At 42.6% G+C, this 26,867-nt stretch overlaps 1 protein-coding gene across 1 annotated transcript in view; it reads right to left on the bottom strand.

Annotated features, from left to right (window-relative positions):
- PREP (prolyl endopeptidase) overlaps nt 1-26,867 on the bottom strand; it is a 103,536-nt gene that overhangs the window by 73,587 nt on the left and 3,082 nt on the right. The window contains exons 2-5 of the mRNA XM_087817538.1: nt 24,030-24,104; nt 6,708-6,841; nt 5,297-5,427; nt 2,515-2,724 (exon numbers count right to left, since the gene is read on the bottom strand). Coding sequence (XP_087673664.1) covers nt 2,515-2,724; nt 5,297-5,427; nt 6,708-6,841; nt 24,030-24,104 — 550 coding nt within the window. The remainder of the gene's footprint in view (nt 1-2,514; nt 2,725-5,296; nt 5,428-6,707; nt 6,842-24,029; nt 24,105-26,867) is intronic.

The raw sequence follows: 26,867 nt of genomic DNA on the forward strand, positions 1-26,867 counted from the left end.
TCTAGAAAAGGCAAAACTATGGAGACAGTAAAATCAGTGGTTGCCAGGGGTTAGGAGGCAGTGAGGGAGGGTACACAGGTGGACACAGAGGATTGTCAGGGCAGTGAAAGCACTCTGTATAATACTATAATGGTGGATACATATTATTATACATTTGTGAGAAAGCCATGGAATGTACAACACAGACTGAGGTCTAATGTAAATTATCAATTTGGGGTGATTATGATGTGTCAATGAAGACTCATCAACTGTACCGCTCTGGTGGAGATGTTGACAGTGGGGGAGGTTGTGCATGTGTGGGGGAAGGGGATGTATGAGAAATCTCTGTACATTCTGTTCAGTTTTTCTGTGAACCTAAAATTGGTCTAAAAGCTATTAAAAAAAGTTTAGAATCAGTTGGGTATCATCCTGGAAGTAATTCACACATATCTGCTGATTTTTGAGGCTGTTATGAGATTGACCTGTTTTTATTTCACACTGAAAATGTACCAAGCTTTCAGAACAACAAATAAAAAAGAAGTAAGACCACGACACACAGTGAAACATGTAGTTGTATCATAGAAATGTACACTTGAAACCTATGTGATCCTATGAACCAATGTCACCCCAATAAATTTAATTTAAAAAACACACCTTAGAGTATTTGGTGATTTTTCAAGGGTTTTCCAGGAACACTGGTAAGAAGTGCACAGTCAGAACTGCTTAGCTCTTACTATGAGGGCCTCCAACACTCAACCTGAGAGGCTGCTGAGGCTTTCTGGACAAGAGGGCAACAATTGACAGCTGGGAGGTATGGGCTTTCTTAGTTCAATCACAATCACTAGTGTTGCCACTGAAGGCTGAGGATAACTAAAAATTTTCATGTTTTCCACAAGTTAACTTAATAACATTGTTCTCTAACAAGAAATGGCCAGTTATATATTTTGACATCCCAGAACTTGAAAATAGCCAACATTTTCTAACCCACTGGCACTCTTAACACAGGCAGCTATCTCAGTGCACAGAGCAGAGGTATTTCTTTTTCTTTTTTAAATATATCTTTATTGATTTCAGAGAGAGGAAGGGAGAGGGGGAGAGAGAGAAATATCAATGATGAGAGAGTCGTCATTGATCGGCTATCTCCTTCCCAGTTGGGGAACTGGGGATCGAGCCTGCAACCCTGGCATGTGCCCTGACCAGGAACCGAACCGCGATTTCCTGGATCCTACTAGGTTGATGCTCAACCGCTGAGCCACGCCTGGCCAGGCCACAGATCTTTCTTTAGCCAACATCCTTGGTTAAAAAACCCTTAGCTCCTCTGTAGTTCATTGGTGAATTCAGAGAAAGGTACTGCAGTAGTCTATCCAGAGGCAGCAGATAGTAAACACAGCCAAAAGAAATGGAAAGTGTTATAGCCTCATTCCCAATTCAACTGAGGGGAAAACAGAAAGGAAAGCTTATCTGAAGATGACAAAGATACAGGAAGCCATGATAAAGGGGCATATATGGTAGAAAGCACGGGGGTAGCTGTGCTTCTTGCCGGCCCCGGGACCTGAAACGGGTAACTGAGACTCTGCATCCCAGATCCACATCTCTAACAAAGAGACAGTAAAACCTGCCTGTGAAGGCCAGCTAAGGCAACATGAAAATGCTACACTCTGTGTGGAAATACGAAGTGTTACAAAGATGATGATGCCGACAGCAAGGTAGAGGCACAGGGCCCTTCCTGTCTGGGGAGATTAGTGAGGTGGGAAAGAAAGAGGAACCACTGAACACAGTAGCACCTCTGTGCAACTGAAGAGGAGAACAGGTGTGTATATGGGAAGCTAACAAGGAGAAAAGTCTCAAGATAAATGTGACCAACGGGGGACTTGTGACTTCTGATCAGGGGAAGAGATATGATTACCGCAGTAAGAAAATTGTACAATCACTCAACATCATTAAATAAGTTAGTTTTATGAAAAATTCATCTTCTCCATGATCCCCTTGGGAGAAAGAACACAGCTGTGAAAGACTGTGATAATGGCTTCAACTTTTCAGTTCCCTGTATCTGCTTGAATAGGGGATGGCAAACAGAATGCAGGGACATGGTAATATGAGCAGCAAACCCAGGCACCCAAGAGGTTCTGCCTTTCAGCTCTCCCCCTTGGGATTCTGCTGAGCTGCCATGTGAACTAGTCTGCTAGTGGATGAAAGACCGCATGGAGCAGAGCTGAGGCCCCAGACATGTGAAAGAGTCAAGTCTAGATCAGCCAACTGACCTGTAGCTGACCACAGATACATGATCACACTCTGCTAAGCCCAGAAGAACCACCTGCCAACCCATAGACTCAAGCAAAATAAATGGTCATTATCTTAAGCCCCTGAGGTTTGGGGTGATCTGTTACATAAAAAAGCTAACTGACAGAATGTCCTTTGAGGAATCTTGGCTCTAGACCAAACCACCTCTGTTGTGGTTTAGCTTCTCTATGAAAGCTACGTGAGTCACACTTCTATTTCATAAAAAAGGTACCTTCATCTGAAGTCTTAACTTACCATCACTTTTTCCATCTTGTTGGGGATAAGAGTTGTAGAACATTCCCTTCCCATCATGGGTCCAGGCCATACAGCTGAACTTGACTCTTTCGAGCACATCTGGAAGCTCTTTGGCCCCATCGACTTTCATAAACTTGATGGTCACCCAGTCTGAGCCACTGGCACTCAGACCATAGGCAAAATATTCACCATCTTCACTGAATGCATAGCCTATGGAACACAGGAGAAATTAAACAGTGATGGAGACACAATTCCTAGCCCTGATCACTGCCCCCTGTGTTGTCTGACAACACTCTGTCATACACAGAAGCAGAATGTGACAGGGAGGAACTCTGAGGGCTGAGCCCACGTCTTACAGGCATTTGCCTTATGGACAAGTCTTCATTCCTTCATCTGCAAAGTGAAGTATTGGATTATATGACCATTCAGATGCTTCCATTTTTTTTTTTCTTTCTTTTTTATATATCTTTTATTGATTTCAGAGAGAGGAAAGGAGGGGGAGAGAGACAGACAGAAACATCAATGATGAGAGAGTCATTGATTGGCTGCCTAGCCCGCAACCCGGGCATGTGCCCTGACCGGGAATCGAACCTGGATCGCCTGGATCTTAGGTCAATATTCAACCGCTGAGCCATGCCCAGCCAGGCGATGCTTCCATTTTTAATTTCTATAATTCAATAGGCAGTTCAGTTCAAAGCAGAGCTCATCTCAGACTTTCAGCGTATTTTATTTATTCTCTAAAGGGAACGAGGGGGAAAAGGAGTTAAGGAAACTGCCTTTGGAGTAATGACTGAATAAGGGCACATACCATGTAACAGAACTAAACTGGAGCCATTAGGTAATTTTTGGAATGGATTCCAGACAATCTGAGATCACTCTTTACAACCTCATTTTCTGAGCACTGCTGGCACTCGAGGATTATTGTCCATACCATCTGACCACCACGAGCCCAGGTAAATAAGGCCTGAGGGTTTGCAATAAAGATCTTACAAGTCGCACATCCCAAAAGTGACCGTGGAAAAGTGAGAAAAGCAACACCATCTACGGACTACTACGCTGTGTCCAATTCTTTAGGGCCATGACACACAGAACACTGCAATCACCATGGAATGTTTCCTGCAAACATTTACACATTTATAGTAGCTTTGATCATTATGAAGTACACACAGCATTTGGTACTAGACACCAACACCAGAGATTTCCTCTTAGGATGTTTGCTGAGCTTTACTAGGGGGTCGAAAACTGTCCTAAGGAACCCAACTATTTTCAGAGGTTTTCTACTCTTTTACATGAAAGCTCTATTAATGGAAAATATGTTTAAAATTTCAAAAAGCCTACTTATTAATCACTTATAATTCTTATAAAATATTCAGGCTCATATGTATGTAACTGCAGAAAAGAATCTAGAAGACAATGGGGAGAAAATATTCACTTTCCGCTCTGTATAACACTGTAGTGTTTGAATTATTTACATATAATTAGAAAATTTTCAGGAAAAATTTAAATAAAACATTTTTATTTCAAATGCATATTTTTAAAATGTATATACTATCAAAAGAATCTGAATGTTTACCCACACTGTAATTCCCTATAATACCATTCGCAAAGACTGGAGCCAGGTCCCACGTCTAGTTCTCCTTTTCATCCATCAGGACATGTGCATGGCAAGAATTCCATCAAAAAGTTACTGGAACGGCCAGCTGGTATGGCTCAGAGGTTGAGCATCGACCCAGGAACCGGTTTGATTCCCGATCAGGGCACATGCCCAGGTTGCAGGCTCGATCCCCAGTGGGGGGCATGTAGGAGGCAGCTAATCACTGATGTTTCTCTCTCACTGATGTTTCTCTCTCTCTATCCCTCTCTATCTAAAAATCAACAAAAACATATTTTTTAAAAAAATTACTGGGATGAATTATCAGACTAAGAGGTGGGAGCCTGTTCTAATGAAGTCTATCTGGATGAGATGCAAAGCAGGCCTTTGTTAAAACTAAATGAATTCCAATACAAGATACATTATAGCACAGAACCAGTGTATTAAGTTCATTTAACTCCCAAGTTCAAATTCATGAAAGAATGCTCTCATAAGCTGGCTGGCATCTTACTTTCAATACTGATTACTTTCAATAGAACAGCAATCTTCCTCACCCCAGAACTAGTGCTTATGGCGCAAACCTGGGGAAATCTTTATAGGCTGTGGAGGAGGCCATCTTTGGGGGCAGAGTTATTTAGGAGACATGTAGCAACTTACACCTTTAAGGGGCAGGGTACCAAGTTGTCCAATTTTTTCAAGGTTGTAGTTTTTTACTTTTAATTCTATCATACCGACAATTATCTAAAATTTAAAACTCTTAATTAGTTCCTCCCTTCCAAGGAAAGGGGTCTGATAAATATCCCTTCCCATTTTACATTTATAGTTGAAACAGTCTTTGTATCGCTTAAATTTCTTATAGAAGAGAATTAATTTGTTTTCTAACCACAGATAGTTCTCAGGGATGTTACAGGAAAAGATGAGTATACTTCAGGATCCCAGAAGCCCTAGAAGCTAACTTGGGTCCAGTGAAAAGTATCCTCCAGCTCTGCTTCATGCCTTCAGAAGAACACGTGACTACTTGTGTGTTCTAAATATACTGCGCAAAAATTAGCTTTCCTGACACTGCATATGCATCTGTTCTGCAATATGGTCCTCGCTCTGTCTGGTATTTCAGAGGCGAGGCGACTGCACCAGCATAGAGCATCGTGTGGGGGCCTGGACCTCCCGTGGGCCTGGCCGAGGAGCACTCACCTCGAAGTGCCACCGTGCCATCGTCAGAGAGGACGTTGGGGTCTAGGAACACTCTGGCTTCACCCTCTAAAGAATCCTGTACATATAATACTCGTTGGTTCTGCAAACCTGTATTGTAAAAATAGAAATACCTGCAGGACAGAGACAGTCTTTATTTAGCTGTGCAGTTTGCTATTTGTGGAGTAAAACCAAATTCACATAAGCAAAAAGCTCACACACACACACAAATGCAAATGAGCATGCCAGGGACATGGGGACTAGGCTGTAGGTCCCACCACCTCCCTGTACCTACAGTTTGTTATCTGAATTGCTTTGGGTATTGAAATTCTGCACCTTAGCTAAATAAAGACAAAGACTTTTACTTGCTAAATCAAAGGCTGCTAGGTAGGGGTCGGCAAATCTTTTCTGTAATGGGCAAGACTGCTTTGTGGGCCATACAGTTTCCGTTGCTATTACACAACTCTGCAGTTATACAAAGTAGCCATGGATAATATATAAATGAACGAACATAGCTGGGTGCCACTTAAACCTTATTTATAAAAACAGGCGGTGGGCAGGGTTTGGCATGCAGATTATACTTTGCTGATCCTTGGGGGAGAGATGGGGATGTCTAAGAAATTCTAAAGTAAATTTTTGATGGAACTTCCAAAGAGGCTTAAAAAACAATACGATGATATGTTTGAGTGTAAAAAAAAGAGGAACAAGAGAGGTGAATTATCAGGTTCTACTTCTTGGACAATTTCCATTTTTGGATAGAAGAAATGTATATAATAAAATCTTCAAGTATTTATAAGCCAAAGATAATTAATTTTAGAGGCAAACAAATCTCCATTGTTGTCTATGAATCGTTCCATCTCACCAATTACTTACCAAAAGAAAACAATAAATTCTTACACTGTAGATTTCTTCCTAGGACATATCTATACTAAGTTTCTTTCTTTTTTTTCTTTTTTGGTGATTATGTTAGTTTTTTAAAAATTCATTTATTTATTTATTTTTAAATATATCTTTATTGATTTCAGAGAGAGGAAAGGAGAGGGAGAGACAGAAACATCAATAATGACAGAATCATTGGAGATGCAGCCCACAACCCAGGCATGTACTCTAACAGGGAATCAAACCTCGATCTCCTGGATCCTAGGTCGATGCTCAACCGCTGAGCCACACCCAGCCAGGCTAAAATTTATTTTTAATTATAGTTGACATCTACCAAATTTCTTAATCCTTATTTTAAGAATTTGGACAATAGATCAAAAGATAGTATTCTCATATTTAAGCATAGAAATGAATCCACTTTATGATGAATTAATCTGATACACTGACAAGTTATTCAGAATTTGTTTTAAAATTTAAGAACGACGCAGTCAATTAGAAAAGTAAAGTAAAATGAAACGAGATTCGCTTTCCGCACCGTTTTCCTTTCTTGAAGTGGCAGCTGTACTTGGGGTAGTCATACAGCTCGGTCATTCTCTCCTTGTATAGCCCTCTGAGGGGGCACTGCTCAAGAAATGGCACCGTGATCTTGTTCTGGGCCTCCACGAAAGCCTGCAGAAAAAATTTCAATGGTCAGAGAAAGTCAGATGTAAAATTTAATGTGAGAAATGTCATGCTTTAACATGTGTTAGAGAGATCCAGCAATTCCACTCTTGGGAATATGTCCAAAGAAAACAAAAACGCTATATTGAAAAGATATCTGCACCCCATGTTCACAGCAGCATTATTTACAATAGCCAAGATATGGAAACAACTTAAGTGTTCCACTGATGGATGAATGAAGAAAGAAAATGTGATATATACATAAACACAATGGAATATTACTCAGCCACAAAAAGGAAGAAATTCTGCCATTTGTGACAACATGGATAGGCCCTGAGTGCATTATGCTAAGTGAGATAAGTCAGCAAAGACAAATACTGTACGATCTCGCTTATATGTGAAATTTAAAAAACACTCATAGAAAAGAGATCAGGTTTGTGGTTATCAAAGGTGGAGAGGTATGCAGCAGGGGCCTAGGGTACTAGATAAAGGTGGTCAAAGGTACAATTCTAGTTATAAAATAAATATTAAGGATGTCATATCCAATATGATGACTACAGTTAACACTGCTGTGAGATATATATATAGTAAATCCTGGGCTCTCATCACACACACAAAATATTTTCTTTGTATCTATATCAGATGATAGATGTTAACTAAACTTAAAGTGGTAATCATTTCACTATATACGGAAGTTAAATCATTATGCTGTATACCTTAAACTTATACAGTGCTGTATGTCAATTATATCTCAATAAAACTGGAGGGAAAAAGACCGAAAAAAATGTATCAGTGAAAGCATTTTTCCCCTCAATAAATAATAACTAATACTTACATGGAACAAACTATGTACCAGGCAAGTATTAACTCATTTGGAACTCATAAGTGAAGGTTCTTTAATGAGCCCACCTTTATGGATAAGGAAACGAGTCTCAGAGGGGTTAAAAAGTTGCCCAGCATCATGCAGCTAGGAAACGGTAGAGCTGGCTCCTGTGGATCTGTGCTCTTCTTAACAAGCACACTATGCTGTGCTCAGATCTGGGCGGCTTAGTCAGCAGTCAGTGGTGCCAAACATCATCAGAGTTAAAGAAAGTTAGAGATACCTTGGCACTATTCTATCAATTTTGTTTTTGACTTACTATCTTTCTAATACCTACTACCTTGTCAACTTCACTAAATTTGGAGACTAAAAAATATTTTTAAAAATTTGAAAGTGAGTGTCACTGGATAAAAAAAATCTATAATAAATGGTTTATATGAAGAGCAAGTGGTGGCCTGCAGGAAGTCAGGAGACCTGGCCACAAACGCAGAGAAGGGTAGTTTTTACAACAGATCAGTTATAGCCAAGTATACCGTTTACAACTAAGCAGTTAGAAAACAGCTTTTGATTTTTAGCTATAAAATTGGTACATAGTTGCATAGTTGCAAGGGGCAGCATTCTGGAGATCACTAAGTGTGTGCAGCAGCATTACTGGGTTTCACCAGGAAGGAAATGCTATGCCTACATGACAGACATGGAAGTGGAGGCAGGCCGAACTGCAGTCACCGATCAAGGTCATGCAGTGAGTTAGCAATAGCCCAGAATTACTTTATTCCAGTCACTGTAACAGCGACTGAGGCCGACTCCATGTCTGATACAGGATATGGAGATGACGCAGATCTACCCAGGGGAGAAGCTGGCCCTCTAGGATTTCCTCCTGCTTGGGCTGGGCAGGAAATCCCTTGGGGTGCTAGAGCATCGAAAAGGGTTTAGTAAGAACCTAGGATGCTTCGGCACTGATCCTGGCATTGTGGATGGAGGGGCGACAAGTCCAGGACCAGCCTCCTGTCATCGTGGAGCTAACATTCTACTGAGGGAGATAAAGCATAAGCCAGAGCATTACAGAGAGTGGTTAGTCCTAAAGAGATGTTCAGGGTCATCGTGGAGAGATGCTGCTACTCAAAGTAGCATCCACAACCTGTGCTGGTGCTGAACTACGTGCTGCCAGCCCAGAATGAGACTGAGAGGAAGTGCTATAAGCGATTTGCCCTTGCTGAGCCGTCTTTGTTACATTTCACAAAAATATCCACATGGTTTGGAAATTTAAAAACCAGTCATTCACCACAGATCTTGGGACACACTGGGAAGGAGGACACTTACTCAGGGAAGGTAGCCAGGGAGATCCTTCTGTTCAGATTTTGAACTAAGGTCCGACAGGTGAGAGGCAGGAGCCACACGAAGATGGGAAGAGCCTGCCAGGCCTGGGACCTGGCAAGTACAGGGCCCTCCAGGGGAGGAGAGTGGTGTGAACAATAGTAAGTCAGCAAGGCTGGGAATGAGTGAGAAAGACCAGGCAGGAGCCAGATCAAGAGGCACCTGCTGCTCAGTTATGAAGGTGGAACCTGTTCTACGTGCAAACACGCTACGATCAGTTGGGGAGATAGTTATATAACCTGGTTGCTTTGGGCGAAGACTAAGCTGTAGGGGAGCCAAGGTGGAGAACAAGGCCAATCAAGAAGCCAGGCAGCAGTCTGGTGAGAAGGGGCCACGGGGAACGGCCACTGTAACAGGAGATGGAGAAAACAGGCACAGAGCACATGAACGTGCAGGTCTGACGGCTACTTCCCAGAAGGGCTTCACCAGGACATTCCAGCTACTTAGGGCTCCCACCCGGAGACCCCAGCATGCCGAGGGTCTTGGCATGAAGGGTGCCCTGTAGACTTCATTTCCCCAGTCCTCTGATTTGTGCATGGATGAGGCTCCATGTAGGCCTCCTCTTGGCTCTAGGAGGACCAGGGTGGGTCCAAGAGTCATAGATTGCTGTGTATTTTCCTTGGAAAGGGAATTGTGTTCTTTGATCGTGTCTCTATTTTGCTTTGTTCCTTTTACACATCTCACTGTCTAATCACAGTTGCTGCAACAGAATCTATCTCAGGCTAACAGACACGCTGCCCCTTCTCGTTTCAAATGTTCATAAAACAGTTACGCCAGGCGTTACAAAGCCACCAGATAACTACATAATTCTAGGATTATTACATGCAATTCTGTCACCTCCTACCCACAAGTGTTAGTCAATTACTTTAAATAGAGCAGTATTTAAGCACTGTGCCCTTCCAAGTCAAATACCCAGACGCAAAACCAAACAGTGTTCAAATTCCTTCACGTCTCAAGTTCTTTCACAATATGCATCTTTATAACGTGGACAAATCCTTTTCACAGAGGTGGTGGGAAACTTCCTGTAAAGGGGATCTGTGAAAATTAGGGTTCCACAGAGTGCTGATGAAACTGCTGACACTTTAACCAGGAAAATACCTTCTTCTCATTTGTGGATTTAATGGTCTAGCTTCTTGGTCTAAAATTTAAAACAAATCTGGGTGTCAGGGTAAAGGAAGAACCTGGAGGAATTACAGGATGGTAAGGAAGCAGGGTGAGGAAATTAAAATCCTCTCCATTCCTCAGGTGCGCCAGCATCCAGTCACACGTCACCATGTTACTAAAATAACTGAGACCTGAAGGCCCATTGACGACACCTGCAGCTCAGCCTCTGACAAGGACCAATAGCTATGGATGACTCTGAATTCATTTTCCTCAGAACAGCTGCTCAAAACAAAGACGTTCTCTTCATATATCACTAGAAAGCTTCAAAGCAAAGGGAAGCTTCTGTTATGCAGGATCAGTAATTTCCAGGGATCTGCTGTACAACACCGTGCCTATGGTTAATGATACTGTATCGCATACATAAAACTTTAAGAGGGCAGACCTCACGAAATTTAATTCTTACCACTAAAGAAAGAAAGAAAGAAAAAAAAACACACAAAGCTCCCTGGCCAGAGGGCCACATGGTGTGAGAGCTGGAGATTCCTTTACCCCAACTGTCCTCAGGAAGAATTTGTTCCAGGTGTCCTCACATGTCCTGTATTTTAATCCACAAAATACCTCAAGTCCTTTTACAAGTACAACTCTTACATATATGAATAAAAAGAGTGCATAGTTACTCATTAAAAATATATATATATACACACACACAAAACAGCATGGTTATACAACATGGGATTACAAAGATGAATTAAGGGTAAAAATAAGTGCCATATGAGAACAAATTAAGGAGACATCTACTTCCAGGGCAGGGCGGGAGGGCTGGGTAGAGGCCATGTAGGCAGCCAAGGTGACCAGGAGGGAGATCCGGGCGGAAGACCAATTCTGGCACGGGCATCCACCTTTCGTCTTCCCAAACCCCAATGAAAACTAGGGGTAGTGCTACCTATATCTCACTGCTGCAAATTACAAATACATCTGTGTGTGTGTGTGTGTGTGTGTGTGTGTGTGTGTGTGTGTGAAAAAGAGGGGGGAGAGAGAATGAGAGGGAGGGAGGGGGAGGTACTGATTGGAGAAAGGGTGGTGGGTGTCACAGCATGGCATGGCCAAACACCAAGATCCCAGCCACACGTAAAGGGCTGTGTGCATCCTGGTGGCCAGAGGGGGAAGTATACTTGCATCCCCTCCGCTGGAAGTTTAGCAGAACCTGAAAACAACTGACAAGGGCAGGAGTCGAAAGGTGGCAAAGCTCACCCCAGCGCCAGGAGGGCTGAACAGCCACATGGAAAGCCTGGGGCAGGTCATGCCAAACAGAAAACTGGATGCAGCTGCTTTAAGAAGCATGTCTAGAAATTGAGACTATAAATGGAATAATATACTTTATAAGACTAATATTTGGACTCTACTTGAAAGTGAAAAGAGTACCCCTTATTTTCCAGCACTCACTGAATATTTACAAAAATCAGCAATACACCAGATAGCAAGGGAACCCTTGACCCAAGGAGCACTGTGACCACCATTAACCTCAATTAAGTGAGGTGTCTTTCTTTTCCTGGCCTCATACACCCCCCGCCCCCCGCCCGACTCATTCCCAAAGAGGAGAAACACAGAATTCAATCTGTGAGATCCCGAAATCCACTGGGCTCGTCTTTTAACATTAAAAACCCAGAGTGGGCCCATTTCGTCTCTCTAAGAACATCTGCTCTCAGGTAAGGAAAGCTTCCCATGAACTCCTAGCTGCACACGCTTAGCAGCCCAGGTCTTTCCACCTTCTTGCTTGTCTCCATCTGGGTAAACCAGTTCCCTCACTAGGGCTGGTTACTGCCAACCAGAAGGGAGCAGAAACCTACATTTTGACCTGAGATTCACCTCTGTTCTCAAATCTGGTCTTTGGCAGGGAGCTCATTCAAAGCTGACACCTGAGCCCCATCTAGCTCCGTTCTTCAGTGCATAAGCTACTGACCAGAAACCTGGCAAGGAGAGAGGTGATGTGCACCCCAAACCAAACCTAACTAAAAACCCGATCATGAAGAAGTTAAACACATACACATCTTCCCCTGAATAACTCTTCTATAAATGAGGGAATCCAAATTAGAACAAGAATATTTAGAAAAACAAGAACTGAAGTTCACAGGGTGTAGTAAAAACATTTGGAGTTGACATGTGGTTTTGTTTGGTACCTCTGGGAAGCCCATGATTGAGTGGGGGCTATCCCCTCTGCTGGCCATCAAAGCACCCCTCCCCTAGACCTGGGCCTGATCCAGGGTCGGGGACACCCACACAGGATGAGGCCTGTGGTTGGTCTAGAGGCTTATTATCATGACTCCCACACACATGGGGCAGCTGACCTGATTTAGTCCCACAGCAGTGAGTTCAGGAGTGTCCCTGCAACAGGCTGGGAGACAGAGCTGGTGCGTGGGTGTGGCATGTGTTGAAGGACAGTGACCACACTGATTGATACGGTATATCTGGTGCTCAATATTCAAAAAACGGGGATGGGTCTAGAAAGTGACAGTTACGCTTTAAGGAAGTGTGGGGTTTACCCTCCCTTTCGGTCAGATTTTATCATTTCTGGGTACTTGTGACTTGTATCACCACCTGCGATAATGTTACTACACCTCTGGCTGTACTCTACCTATGCTAATGCCTTTCTACATGTTTTATATAAAGTAAACCCTGTTCATTTTCATTAGCAGAGTCTTTCCTCAATTCTTACCTACAGGCAACAGTCAATAAAGTAGTAGTTGTGAACCCCAGCAAAGCAACCAGAATCCTTTGCAGGGTCAGAGATAAACACTGAGAGAACTTATGTCACCTGGTAAGACCTAAAGAGGCAAAGTTGTCTTTCCCCTCCACACCGGAGGCTGCTGGGAAAGAAAATCATCAGAGAAAAGATGACCTAGGAGACAAAGAGACAGGTGTACAGAAATATGTGCACTCCTGGATCAGGCTGTGCCCAAAGGCACATACAACCTGGTCATCAATTCTGTGAGCCACTTAGCTCTTTTCTATGAGCTGGTGTGAGCTGGGGTTCAGGGACCACCCACTTAGAGTCCTGACTAATGCAGCTCTTCTAGGAGTCCCGCAGTCTGCTGAGCAAGATGAGGCTGGTTGGACATAAGCAGGCTGGGAGTGGAGGGATCGGCCAGAAGTTTGCCCAAGGGCTGGCTGAGGAAGCCTGAAAAAGGTGCTTCATCAGTAAATGAGAAATAGTAAAATTAAACTTTCAAACAAAAAAGTTTTAAAGTAACAAAAGAAAAAATATAATGAACTAGAAAATAGAAAAGTAAAGGGGTATAACTTTAAAGTCGTAGAAATGTTGCTTTTTTTAAAAAGAAGAAAACACACATTCTACCAAAGCTCTGGCTAAACTAATCAAAAAAGGGGAGAGAAGGCCTGGTCGGCGTGGTTCAGGGGCTACGCATCGACCTAGGATCCAGGAGAGGTTGCAGTTTGATTCCCGGTTGGGGGACATGCCCGGGTTGCGGGCTCGACCCCCATTAAGGGGCGTGCAGGAGGCAGCTGATCAATGACTTTCCCTCATCACTGATGTTTCTATATCTCTCTCTCCCTTTCTCTCTCTGAAATCAATAAAGATGTATTTTTTAAAAAAGGGGGGAGAGAGAAGTTAAAAATAATTCAAAATTAGAAACAATAAAGAATCTAACAGACAGGGAGAGTCAAGTTTCCTATAATGAAGGGATACTAACATAACCCCACACTAGTAAAATTTTAAAATCCCAATGATACAGACCATTTTCTAGGAAATACAAATGACTAAATTGATCCAAGAAGATCTGAACAGAGCAATAACCATGAAAGAAAGTGGAAGAAAAGAGCGCACAACTGCAATAAAAGTACTTTTCCCAGATAGCTCTGCAGATGAGGTCTTTCAATTATTAAGCAGAAAATGTCCATGCAATTTTAACTGTTCAATAATGAATGCAATGGCGAGCATTTAGGAAGCACTTACTTGTGTCTACCACTGTGCTGCATCGTTCAAAAACATTATCACTTAATTTTCACCCCAACTTACAGTTTTCTCCAAATTATAAATCAGAAAACTGAAACCTGGAGAGGTTAAACAGCATGACCAATGTCACATATCTAGTGCAACCATAGAGCCTGTCTTTCTACTGCTAAAACTGCTCATTTAATGACTATACACTATTGTCTTCCCATGAATATACACGTCCCATGATCTCTAAGGGTTGTCATTAGTTGCTGGTGGGAACGGGTAGAAAGAAATTCTGGAAGCAGGGAGACAAATTAGGAAGCTACTGAACATTTAGCTGAGTGGCAATGCATGCCTGAACAGGGACAGTGTCAGTGGAGATAAAAACAAAGGGAAAGGTGTAAGATTTTATGGAGTCAGAACTGGCGCTCCGAAGAATCTCGTGTGTGACCGAGATCTGATTCAAGCAGTCAGTGCCATGCAGTGCTATACAGAAGAGTCCCAGACCCCTTTATTATGACATAAGCCTTGGTTTCTCCCAGGTGAGAAAAATTAGAGCCACAGACACTGTCCTCCCAATTTACAAAGATGCTGTAAACAACATTGAGGAGTCTACTAAAACTTCAGCTCCTTGAAAGAGGGCCTCATAATAATCAAAGATGTCATTATCTTTCCCTAATCATGTCTAACAGCATTCTCTAGTGCAGTTTCCCCATGCTTTCTGGATCTTAAGAATTACCTGGTGAGGTGCTTGGGAAACAGAAGTTCCTACTGAAATCAGATGCTCCAGAAGTAGAGCTTGGAAATACTTAGCAAGTGGCCAGGTGATTTTTAGGACTGTGCTTTCTCCACTGGGCATGGCAAATGGGGTGGTGAATGGATTACAGATACCTAAGTATAGAGAAAGGACAGAAAATAAAGAGCCTAGGAGAAGTCAGTTATCTTAGTTCTTTAATTGTTAAAGAATGCAGTATCTGATATCAGCATTTCTCAGAGAGAAACTGTAGGTGATTGAAACCAAAGCTGAGCAACTGCCTACAAGAAATATCCATGTTAAATGAACACAGCACTTTAGCATTAAATCAATGGCTTAGGGTCTGCCTTTCTAAAATGATGAAAAACCAGGTCAGATACCTAGCTTCTGGTAAAGATGCGGCCCCGCCTCCTCTCAGCACTGACCTCCAGCAGCTCAAAGGTTAAGTGGCTTGCCCATCTCCGACCTCCAGTCCTCCTAGGCTAGAGTGGAATCCCACGCCGGCATGGGCCACCTTGGTCTTGCTGATGACAGTGTATCCCTTCCTTCCTGCCCCCTCCATTCAACCTAATTCTTGGTACAGGGGGCACACAGGTAAACTCAGGACAGGAAGAAAGGGAGGGAACAGGCACACATGGAGAAGGAAGAGAGAATGAAGCCAGCAGACCTGCGGCATGTGGGGTGGCCAACATCCATTCTCCTTCCCCACTGTCCTCCCTTCTTAGAGGGGCGGTAACTCCAGCAATTGTCCTACTGGACAGAACCCAAAGAGGGTCCCCCTGGGGCTTCCACCAAATCTTTTCTTATTGCCAGCAGTACAGCCAAGGAGTGAGCAGCCGTCTGGAGCCTGGCCAATCAAAACCCCCTCTCCTGGGACACCGTGGCTTGAACAAGCGACAGAGGGTTGAATGACTGGAGATCACTCGTGCCATTCACAGGACTGGGTGAAAAGTGGAAATTCCTGCCCTGGAGCACCAGAACCACCTGGTTCCCACCTGCTCCATGCCTGGCCTCTTCAGTCCATCCCAGGAGCTGGCCTCAAATGCTTGCTGAAAATTCCCTATGTGCCTAACTTGGCCACAATCAGTTTCTACTGCTTGCATCACAAACCTTGCTGCAGAAGGCAAGAAAAGGAGATAGAAAGAGAAGGCAGAGCTTAGAAAAAGTTGGCCCAGTACCAGCAACGCCCTCATACTTCTGACAGTTATCCCATCCACGGATCAAAAGTGGTTGCCTAAATACATATTCCAACTGTGGATTTATGGGAAGTCTGCTTATAAACTCTAAGGCTAACCATTTCCATTGGAGCTGGTGAGGCATTTAAGACCTCCAAGGCTTGGAGACTGAGATAATATGGGGTAATATATTTACCTAAAGCATTTCCCGTTTCCACTAGAGAAGGGAATGATGCCGTAGTAATTCTCGGTCCAGGTCTTTACATGAAACATTAATGGGCTTCTCACAGCTTAGCTGGTGGGACTCAGAAGGCAGCAATTAAAAGTAACGCAACCACCCAGCTTTAAGGCCTGGTTTAGTCACCATGCCTGGGAACAACGAAATGACACTCAGAAGTCATCATTCCATTAAAAAAAATTCATCAGTGCTCAGAATGTGAGACTTTAGAAAACGCACAAACACCTAGAATTCAAAAGGAAAATCTTGCTTAGTCTCATGGATAAAAATTAAGTCTTTCAAGTTCAACGTTCTGACGAAGCAACTGGAATGCTACAGTCTGAAGGTCTACATCCCAACACCTGTAAGCGGGAGTGCCCAAGCTGCACTATTTGTTTATTCGGACGACCGCCGGGATTTTTACATGCATTTGTTCAGTTGGGTGTCATTAAGACCTTGTAGCTAGATGAAGTGAGTATGATTATATTCATTTTATAGAGGAAGAAAATGCATCCAGGTAAGATTGCTTACTACGTTCACAGAACAAGAAATCGAAGAGCCACGGGCTACGATTTGTGTGTTCTGACTTCTAGTCCCATCTGGAAAACACTCTATTTCTTCACCCTGCCTCCCAACAGGAGTAACATCACAAATGCCTGCAAAGCTCCCAGGATGAAGGAACTAGTCACAAAATGGATATTCACAGTTTGTCTTAAAGTCTTCAGAGAACACCATAAACCACACCAGTCCTTTATCCTTTTAATGAATGTATTCTTCAGTCCCACAGGAGGCTTTACCTGCTGTCTTTGGCTTAGAGACACTGAATTAGAACTTCACAGTACTGGAAGTCCTGGGAGCAAGCTTTCTCCTGTTGGTCCTACAGCCTGACAACACTGGCCTCACTGCAAAAAGCAACTGGACAAACGAATCCCTGCTCACTTAGCTCCCCCAGTTCCTGCTCACCTGGCTCTGTTCCACGCCAGGAAAAGCATTGTGCAGGAAGATCTAGGCCACACTAGTGCCAGGATAGAGCAGAAACTCATGCTACACAATTTTAGGGTTGACCTTAAAGAATGAAAACAAAAGAAAAAACAAACTGAAAACCAGATTTCATAATAGACAGAAAGGATACCTGAAAGCAGATGCTGACCTCCCTAAATGCTGACCCCTGTGACATTAAAATACCTACACAGAAATCTTAGGCTACCTAAACAACCTAGAGATGATCAGAAGTCCTTTAAGATTTAAATCTTCCCTGCCAAGGAAGGAAATGGTGCGGGGACAGGGGAAGAGAAAAGTAACATTTCCAGGCGCCTTACCCTGTGAGACAAGGATTTCTCCTCTCTACTTTCCCTGGCCCCTTGTCGGCAGGTGTAATGGACTACCCCTAACTACTCAGCTAGAATGGGATCTGGGAAGGGAGAACAAATAATGTCCTAAGGAAGACCTATGTCATGTATTCCTCTGATCCTCTCTGAAACAAATGGTAATTTTACTTTTTCAGAAAAAATGAACATAAACAAAAACAAATGTTTTGTTTTTGTTTTTAGCTGATTCCTATTAGAGTTCTTTTCTCATGATCCACAAAGGAAATGGAGCTGTTGCTACTCTCACTTGTCCCCAGGCAGTCCTAGGAGAAAAAAAAAAAATTAGTCATTCCATATATGCAGTTGATAGTCTACATTTGGTTCCCTCCTGCACCAAAGCCTCTGGACAGTTTCTTTGAAAGCCAGACTTGACAATTAGTTACAATTATGGCAGCTATCACTTGAAAAGTATACATTCTTTCTTTCTCTGTGTATCTCCCCTTCAGTAACTCAGTAACAAATTCTGGAATATTCAACTATGAAACTGTAACCACTAAAGACAGTAAGACGGGGAGACTCCTCAAGAGGTAAGAAGCATGTTGCTTCCAGTGGACCTTGGGGCTGCAAAACCAAGCCCAGTGATGTAAAGAGAATTTATCACGGTAAGGAAGGACAGCAAATGGTGCAGTGTGGACTGACTGCACTGCAATGGGCGGAGGAAAAACATACTTATTTAGTACTCTCACAGAGATCTGTCAGTGAGACAAGACTGCTGCCTCAGCGAGGAAAGCAAAGTAAGCAACTCCAAGGACCTGAGCGTCGGCAGAGTGGTTCCCTTGTGGGTATAGACAAAATTCTACAATTCCTCCAGATCTGTGGTCCATGTATGCAGGAAAGAACACAGGATGATTTTAAAGTCTCTGCATTTGGCCATTGGGCCACTGCTCATGAAGAGAAGGGTTTATGTGGATAGGAGATGTTACTGGGAGTTGTGACAGAGGAGGCTCCAGCTAAATCTACATGCAGAGTAGCTTGTCGACAGGCAGAGGAAAAGAGGGAAATGGTCAGGGTAAGATCGGAACAGGGCACCCCTGAAGGGCCCGAAGACCAATTAAGGGAAGAAAAAAAGACTGCAAACAGCTAAGGCAGAGTGTGAGGTTTGGGGTTTGCTCATTTGTTTGCCATAGGAATCTAGAGGGAAATTTAGGAAGTTAAAGATTAGGAAGTTGACTACACGCATGTTAATATCACAGATGGGGGATGGGGACAGTCTTGTTATTCATAGAATGGAGGCTCCAATTACCTCAGTGATAAAATACTGGGGTACAACAACACACTACAAAGTTCCTCCTATGATCTGCAAAGGACAAGCTGGAAATGCCTGTTGAATGGGAAGTTTGGGCTAACCACCTGCTGGGTCCTGCCTATCCAGTCTTCAAATCATTTTAATGACTGAAACCTTCCTCTCTGGCACCTCACCCTGAAACTTCCCACTTTGCACCAATGAAATCTCTCTGCAGTTCAGACACTTCAAGGGTATGTAATACTTAGTAGATTCGAAAATGATTTGAACTAGAGCTCTCCCTTTATCTTACTTTTGTTCTTTAGTTTGCATTTCCACAGAGATTCTCCTAGAATTGTTTTTACAAAGGTAATTTTAAAAGTTTTAATCATTTGGAGCACTGCAATCTTGTACCCTTCTCCCACTTAACATTCTACTAAAAGCACTTTTTCATCTCAGTAAGCAATCCGTACAGCCCGACATTTTAAGTCATATATTTCATCAAGCAGATTCACCATATTCTGCTCAAACACTACACTACTGCTGGAAATGGAGATCATTTCCAATGTTCCACTACTATAAATGCCCCAAACCTGCCCTTTTCTAGACCTACACGTAGCCGATGTGGCACTACTCTCCCAGTAGGCTTGAAATCTCCTCCTCATTCTCAACTATTTGCTTTTTGCTGTTGCTGTCAGACAGGTTTAATATTTCATTATTGACAATGTATATGAGTGCTACTGATATATTTACTTTGTACATATTCATTCACTTTATGGAACTCATTAATTCTACTAAGTTTTCAGTTATTTCCCTTAGGTTTTCTAGATACACAATCATATAATCTACAATTAATGATAATTTTATTTTCTCCTGTACAAATTTTGGTTTTTTACTGCACTGGTGGAAGCTTTGCAAACATATAAAAACAGTAGTGACAGAGACAACCAAGCCTACTGTTTAGGTTTTTTTGACTGAGATGTCATCTCGTTAAAGCATTATTATTCCAACTTGGAGTTTTAGATTTTCTTTAATTTCTTTTTAAATATTTATTAGGATAATTATATAGCTTTATTTAATCTAGTAATAGTAAACTGTCCTTTAATCTCTGTGATAATTTGTTTTAAATCTGCTAACATTTATATTCTTTACATCTATATTCACAAGAAAGGCTGGTCTATATTTCAGCGTCCAACACATTAGTCACTCGCCACATGTGGCTACTGAGCACCCGTGGCTGGTCTAGACTGACGTGCTGAGAGTGTAAAACACACACTGGATTTCAAAACTGAGTTTGAAAAGGAATGAAAAATATCTTAATATTTTAAATTAATTACATGTTGAGATGTTAATATTTTTAGTATACAGCTCACCCTTCAGCAATGCAGGTTTGAACTGCATGGGTCTACTACATGTGATTTTTTCCCAACAAATATACAATCAACCCTCTGTATCCTGGGTTTTACATTCTCCGGTTAAACGAACTGTGGATTGAAAACAGTATTTTTAATCCACTGTCTGGAATCTGTGGGTTGGGAGGGTGGGGAGTGGAGAGTCCTAGATCTAATACCCCAGAATCAAGTTAGTCACAAATTCTGAACTGCTCCGGGGTTGGCGCCACTAACTCCTGCAATGTTCAAGGGTCAGTTGTACTAGATTAAGTAAAATATATCATTACAATTATCTCCACCTGTTTCTTGTTACTTTTTAAAATGTGGCTATAAGAAAAATTTTAATTATATAAGTGGCTTGCATCATGTATCTACTGAGCAGTCTAGGTCTACTCTTTCCTCTATACAAAGTATCTCTGATAAGTTTTCATATCAAGGTTGGATTTACTCCAAAGACTCAATTAAGTTGTATAGGATCTTCTACAATCTGGAATATTTGCTATAAAATATGCTTATATAGGCTTTGACAGCTTGATAGGACTCATGCAGATTCAACTCCCCCCTTGCTTTAGAGAATTTTCTAGGTTACAAGTCTGTTCTGATACTCTTTTTAAAAGGAGAAAGCCTTAAATACCAGTCACTGTCAGAACTGAATAACCCATATTAAATATGAGATTAAATCAAAGGACTACTGACAGCGTTTCAGATCTTAGTGTAAAGGGCTACCTATGTTCCTCATTTCCTGACTGGGTTTTACTGAAAATGTAACAAACAGCTTTTTCTTTGTTTTGGAAGCAAGGTAAAGATTCTCCTCTTTACACTAAGGTGTGGCTAATGCACCTTTGTATGCAAGTGAATATCTATGAGTAGAATATGTTCATGCTGCTCTTCTGCTCATTAGAAAAGTACACCCTACCTCTTTGATCTGAGACCCAAATTCAACTCATCAGATCCCAGATGATGTATTAGCCTCTGTCAATAACAAACCTGTTTAGAGAGCAGTGAGAAAGGTGTGTGTAGAGGATGCCGAGGGAATGATGAGTTTGCACAGGCCCCGACACCCCAAGTACACTGTCTCAACAGGCTAGTGTGGGTGTGGGGATGTGAGCCTGGGGTCCACGCAGGAGGGCCTACAAAGTCTCACAGCAAGCACAGACACAAATATATTTCTACAGCTTGTATTCCCAAAGCTATTACACCCCAAGTCTTTTTTTTTTTTTTTCTTTTATTATTTCTTAAATCTACAGTTGAAAACCACCTGGGCTACCTGGTGGCACCACACTCACTGGCTGAGTGACCTTGGACATACTACTTAATCACTCAGCAACTCAATTTCTGCATTTGTAAGATGGGGAAAATAAAAGGATCTATTTTAGGGTTTGAGAATGAAATGAGATAGAGTACGCAAAGCTACCAGTGAAGCGCCTGGCACAGAGTAAAGCACCCAGTAAGCATATACCACGAAGACAACAGTGTAAACTCATTAATTCTGTCAAATATTGACTGTAAAATGACAAATTACCAAAGTCTCATCTACTAATAAGTGGCTTGTTAACAACAGGACCAGCCATTATTAATTAAGTAATAGCAAAGCATGCAATCATTAACACATAAACCAAAACTGGGCCACTCTGACATTGCTGAATCACTCAATCACCAAAGACTAGGAAATCTGGGTCATACATGATAACCTCAAAGTCATCATCATAGAGACAGTCCTTGGGGACAGCTTTCCAAGAGATGCACAGGAGGTTCATTCCCTTTTCCAGCGCTCTCCATCCACCAAGGGTTATGTGGCTGCCTGTGATTCTCCACTCCCAGCTCAACCTGTCTCGGCGCAGCCCAATTCTGGATGTTCAAGGTCATCCCTTGGTGGCGGGTTCCAGGTGAGGAAGCAGCCCCACACCTGCTCCCTGCTCCTCCTAGCCTTCCCTGCAGAGGTAGACCCTGAGCCTGCTCCTTAAAATATCCATCTGTTTTTCATTTGGGAATCTCTACCCATCCACCTCTACAACCCAATGCTTTATGAAAGAAAAAGAAAAACCCAAATACAGATCATTCTCACCCAGTAAAGGGAAAGAAGGAGGGTTATAGACAGAAGTAAAAACCATCACAAAGCCTCAAAATGGTGCTGTGCTTACTTTAAGGGCAAAGGACAGGGAAGAAGTTGTAGGAGTTCTGCAGCCATGTCTTAGCTCCTCCTGCACCTCGTGGTCCCTTGCCACCATTTACACCAGGAGGGGAGAAATGTTAGGAAAGCCGTGTGAGGGTAGCAAGAAGGAAAGCAGGTGAGACAGCGTGCGGGAATGAACAGTGGGATTGACTCGGGCAGGAGCAACCCTTCCTGCCTCTTCCTTTTCCCCTTCCACGGGCTGTCATGCCCAGCTGATCCCACGCTCCTCCCCGCCAACTGCTTTCCCAAGGATATAGCGGAATTTGTAACCCCACTGACCAGGGGCTGTGGAGGGGGTGATGGACGAGGGGGGAGTCCCAATCCCACCACCAGGTCCACATCAGGAGCGAACACTTTCCTGGCAAATCTGAACTGCCTTGAAAATCTGAGTTCAGGTGTCAAGGGACCAGAAACACAGGAGGTGCTAAGACATAGGCTTTTTGGAAGCTGGCTGCAAAACCACCCAGAGGGCATTTACCATTTTTTTTCTGTTTCTTTGTTTTTGAAAAAGTGATAAATATACTCTGGGATTCTAAAGAAGCTCAAATAAACTTCTGGAATGGTGAGCATATCAGAAACTGTAAGCACATTCTTATGTACTAAGTGATACGTAAATACGGTTGTAAGAGTCAAGGAATTTGAAGTGAATTGAGAAATGCCCTTCCCTCACCCAGGCAAACTTAATCAGCCACACACAGTACATGCACATGAGAAGCCCAAAGGGACAAGTCCTGGGCACTCCAAGGAGGAAAAAATACTGGTGGGATACAGCACTGAGAGGTAGTTTTACTAATGAAATGAGACTTCAGCTCAAAATACTGTGTGTTTCTCCAAAAGAATAGAAAAGCTTTATGCTCTTAGGGCAGAAAATTCTCCCCTTCACCCTCTTACTTCTATAAAATATAAGATAGTTATTAGTTTACTTATAATTTCATTCATTTTTTTGTTATCGTTGCATCAAAATCAGTAAGTAATCTAAGATCAGCATTTAGTTTCCAAGACCTGATATCCATTCAATGTATAAGGTCTTTTTTCCTTTGGAAAAAAATGTGTTAGGCAATTTTTTTCTTTCACATGATTTTTCTCTAGGTTTTCTTTTCTTTCTTTTTTTTTTGTGTGTGGTAAAAATCAGTTTTTTTCCTAATATTTTCATTTCAAATAGTTGGTTCATCAGTGTCACTGGAAACCACAAACATTCTGCAAAACAGTTACGTGACCTTCTCTGGAGCTAAGGATGCTTCACCTTTTCCTATGACTCACCTGGCACAACTGGTAGTACTAACACACATATGCACCATAGCACAGCAGGGAACGTAGAAGACACCAGGAAGAAATCACCACGGTTGCCAAGGTCTACAGTTTGGTGTTAACCACTAAGGCTGCCACATCTTTTTTTTTTTTTTAATGTTTTTATTGATTTCCAAGAGAGGAAGGAAGAGGGAATGAGAGATAGAAACATCAATGATGAGAGAGAATCACCGACTGGCTTCCTCCTGCACGCTCCCTGCTAGGAATCCAGCCAGTAACCCGGGCATGTGCCCTGACTGGGAATCAAACAGTGACTTCCAGGTTCATGGGTTGATGCTCAACTACCGAGCCACGCCGGCCGGGCAAGGCTACTGTATCTTTAACTGTAAGCCCCGATTACCTTTGTCTGCTCACTGTCTGGGTCTTCAAGCCAAGCATAAGGGTCAGGAATTTTATGCCCATGATAATCCTGTACCTGTGAAAGACAAAATGTGTTATTAGATAATTAGTGTCTATCCCCAGTTAAATTAGTATTTTCTGAATGTGATGGAGAAATAGGAAAGGGCCAGACAAAAATACCCCAATTGGCTCGCTGGCAACTGTGTGTGCCCAAACTACCACATGAGCCAGAGTTGGCAGGTTCTCAAAGGTGTCAGGCCACCCTTCATGAAAAGAATGTTTTAGCTGGAGAGGGAAGAAAGATGAAAGATCAGAATAGGAAACAGCTCTGTCTGTACAACACAAAGCAAAGGCCTGCTACTGTGCTAAAGAAACCTGAAAACGTGTTGTCGGGGGCACAGTGCAGAATTACACAACGCAGTGGGATGAAAAAAGGCACGAGCCCGGGCTTAGTTCCCTGTTCTTGCTAAGCTTACTCAAGATTAGAAAATCTCCCTACAATAGGTAATATGATCAGTTTTGCCTTTCAGTCTAAACCGCCAAAAAAAAGTTACTAATGTGCGGTTATGATTCTAATTGACATCAGCTGGTTCTAATTGAAAATGCTGCCTTCAATGCAATGAAAAAGCACTTCTAAACTGAAGCCTTTCTTCCTTTTGGTGTATTGTTATGAAACGCCTTCTTTCACTGTTTATAAAAGAAGGCGCAACTACCCAGATAGAAATAAAATTGCTTAGTGTAAGCAGGACCTGGCTGAGGGGAAGCTTCTGGGAGCTGCCATGGGGGCTGATCATCAGAGCTACCCGGGCAGCTTCTGAAAAGTCCCAATTCCTGGGCCTGGCCTCAGAGGCTGACAGAGTCTAGAACACCAATCTGAAATCACCCTTCCTCAGGTGATAATGCCTAAAGAAATTTTGCAAAGGTAAAAATCGTTACAATACCTTTCTATTTCATACCATCATGATTAATCTAGATAACTGAAACCTCATTGACAATGTCTTTCCAATCAAGTCTCTCTGAACAACTCCAACATTCCAGTTATGGCATCTCACATGTGACCGTTGGGAAGACCACCACTATCTCAGATGAATTTTTAATCTGTCTCCTTGTTATAACATAGTAAATAAAAGCTAAAAAAATTCCAGGACAACTAGAATAGGGCAACTAAGACAGACAGTTAAACAGCAGTTTGCAGCCACCTAGTAAATGCTATCTTCCCTAAACCAAGGACACTTAGTAAATGGTTTTCATTTCTCCTCCCCAGCCAGAGGGTAGATAACTTAAATCACCCTATTCGTGGAGACAGGTAACAGAAATCCAATTGGTGCCATTTGCCAACCACACCCAGGGACAGACAAATTAAGAATAAACTTCATTTTGGTACATCAGCATAAAGCTGATGAATATTCTATTGAGACGCTCCCCTGAGACCTCCCCCAAGATATCACGCCAGCAAGAAAGAGATAAATACACTCAAGGCAAAGGACTCAGCCCGCAGGCTCTCCCTGCCTCCCCCAGGGGAGCACACCAGTGCCATCTCCTTCTCCCCTCCAAGAGAGCCTCACGAGACTTGCAACCAGGGGAGCAATGGGCAGCAGCACCTCGTCCGGGGCTTAACCCCTGGACCTGTCTCCAAGGTCCCTGAACCTGTCGCCTTCTCTCTCTGACTTCCCAGTGAGCCAAAGCAGCCCAGCCTAGGCTCTCCTATTATTTCTTCTATGCCCTTCCTTGTTTCATTGTCCTAAGTATATTTTTGCTGCAGCCAATAAATTCTTGCTTTCTTTTCTATACCTGGTCGCTCAACTGAAATCTTTCCCTCAAGAAGACAAGAACCGAGGTCTCCTTAACGTCTTCTATCACACCAGAAGGTAGGGGCTAGTCCCTGAGGAAAGCAAACACTCTCCTGGAGAAGAAAAACCTGTTTCTACTTCTGGTCAAAGTTCCAGGGTGGCTGCTGCCAAGTGAGAAGAATCTTCCTGAGCCTAAAACCCAGGCTTATCCACAAAGGGTCTGCATCTCGGGAAATGAGCACCTGGGCAGTTAAGGTGGAACACCTGGAACTGCTCTCATTGAACAACTGACAAGTGCAAGGGACATAAAACCAGACTAAAACCTCTCCATAAAATCACCAATTCTCGGGGGGGGGGGGGAACCCACCAATTTTCAATCCTTACCTAAAGCCTCTAAAGTTTAGCTGTCACAAGTGAGTGAAAGCTTTTTATCTTTTCATTCTCAAGTCTTTCTTTTACCTTTTACACACCTTGAAGGGATTATAAATTATGCTTAAAAGAGCAACCTTCTTTTCCCTGACAATAAGAAACCAGATAAAGAGTACTGTAAAGGATCTTCCAATTCAACATTTCCAGGAGTGATGGCAAGAACAAGGTTGGGCAACATGCCCAGGGCCACACTGAGATCAGAACCAGAGCTGGGACTAAAAACAATCTGCCAACAGCTTTCCCCCAAATATCCCTCCGAGGGGACAGACCAAACACTTGAAAAATGCTCCTAAAACTCAGACGTATCCAGAGACTTAACTTTTCATAAGGAAGCGGAAAAGATTAACTGGAAACGTGATAGTTTTATGACTAGGTGCAGGTGTTGCCAAGTGCTAGACCCAAAGCAATAAACCTTTATTGAATATCACACTGTCGTGCCCAATGTTTTAAATATTCCTATCTTACATATTATGACGGGATGTAATTCAGACAGGTTAGTAAGGGCAATTTGCTGATTACTCAGAGAGTCTTGAGATCTAACCACTGTGCCATGGCTTACAGCCACATTATCTCATTTGCCTTCACTGTGAGGACAAATTTTTCCTCATTTTCCCAGGTGA

This window comes from Miniopterus natalensis, chromosome 5, assembly GCF_054644295.1.
Source record: "Miniopterus natalensis isolate mMinNat1 chromosome 5, mMinNat1.hap1, whole genome shotgun sequence".
Classification (NCBI taxonomy): Eukaryota; Metazoa; Chordata; class Mammalia; order Chiroptera; family Miniopteridae; genus Miniopterus; species Miniopterus natalensis.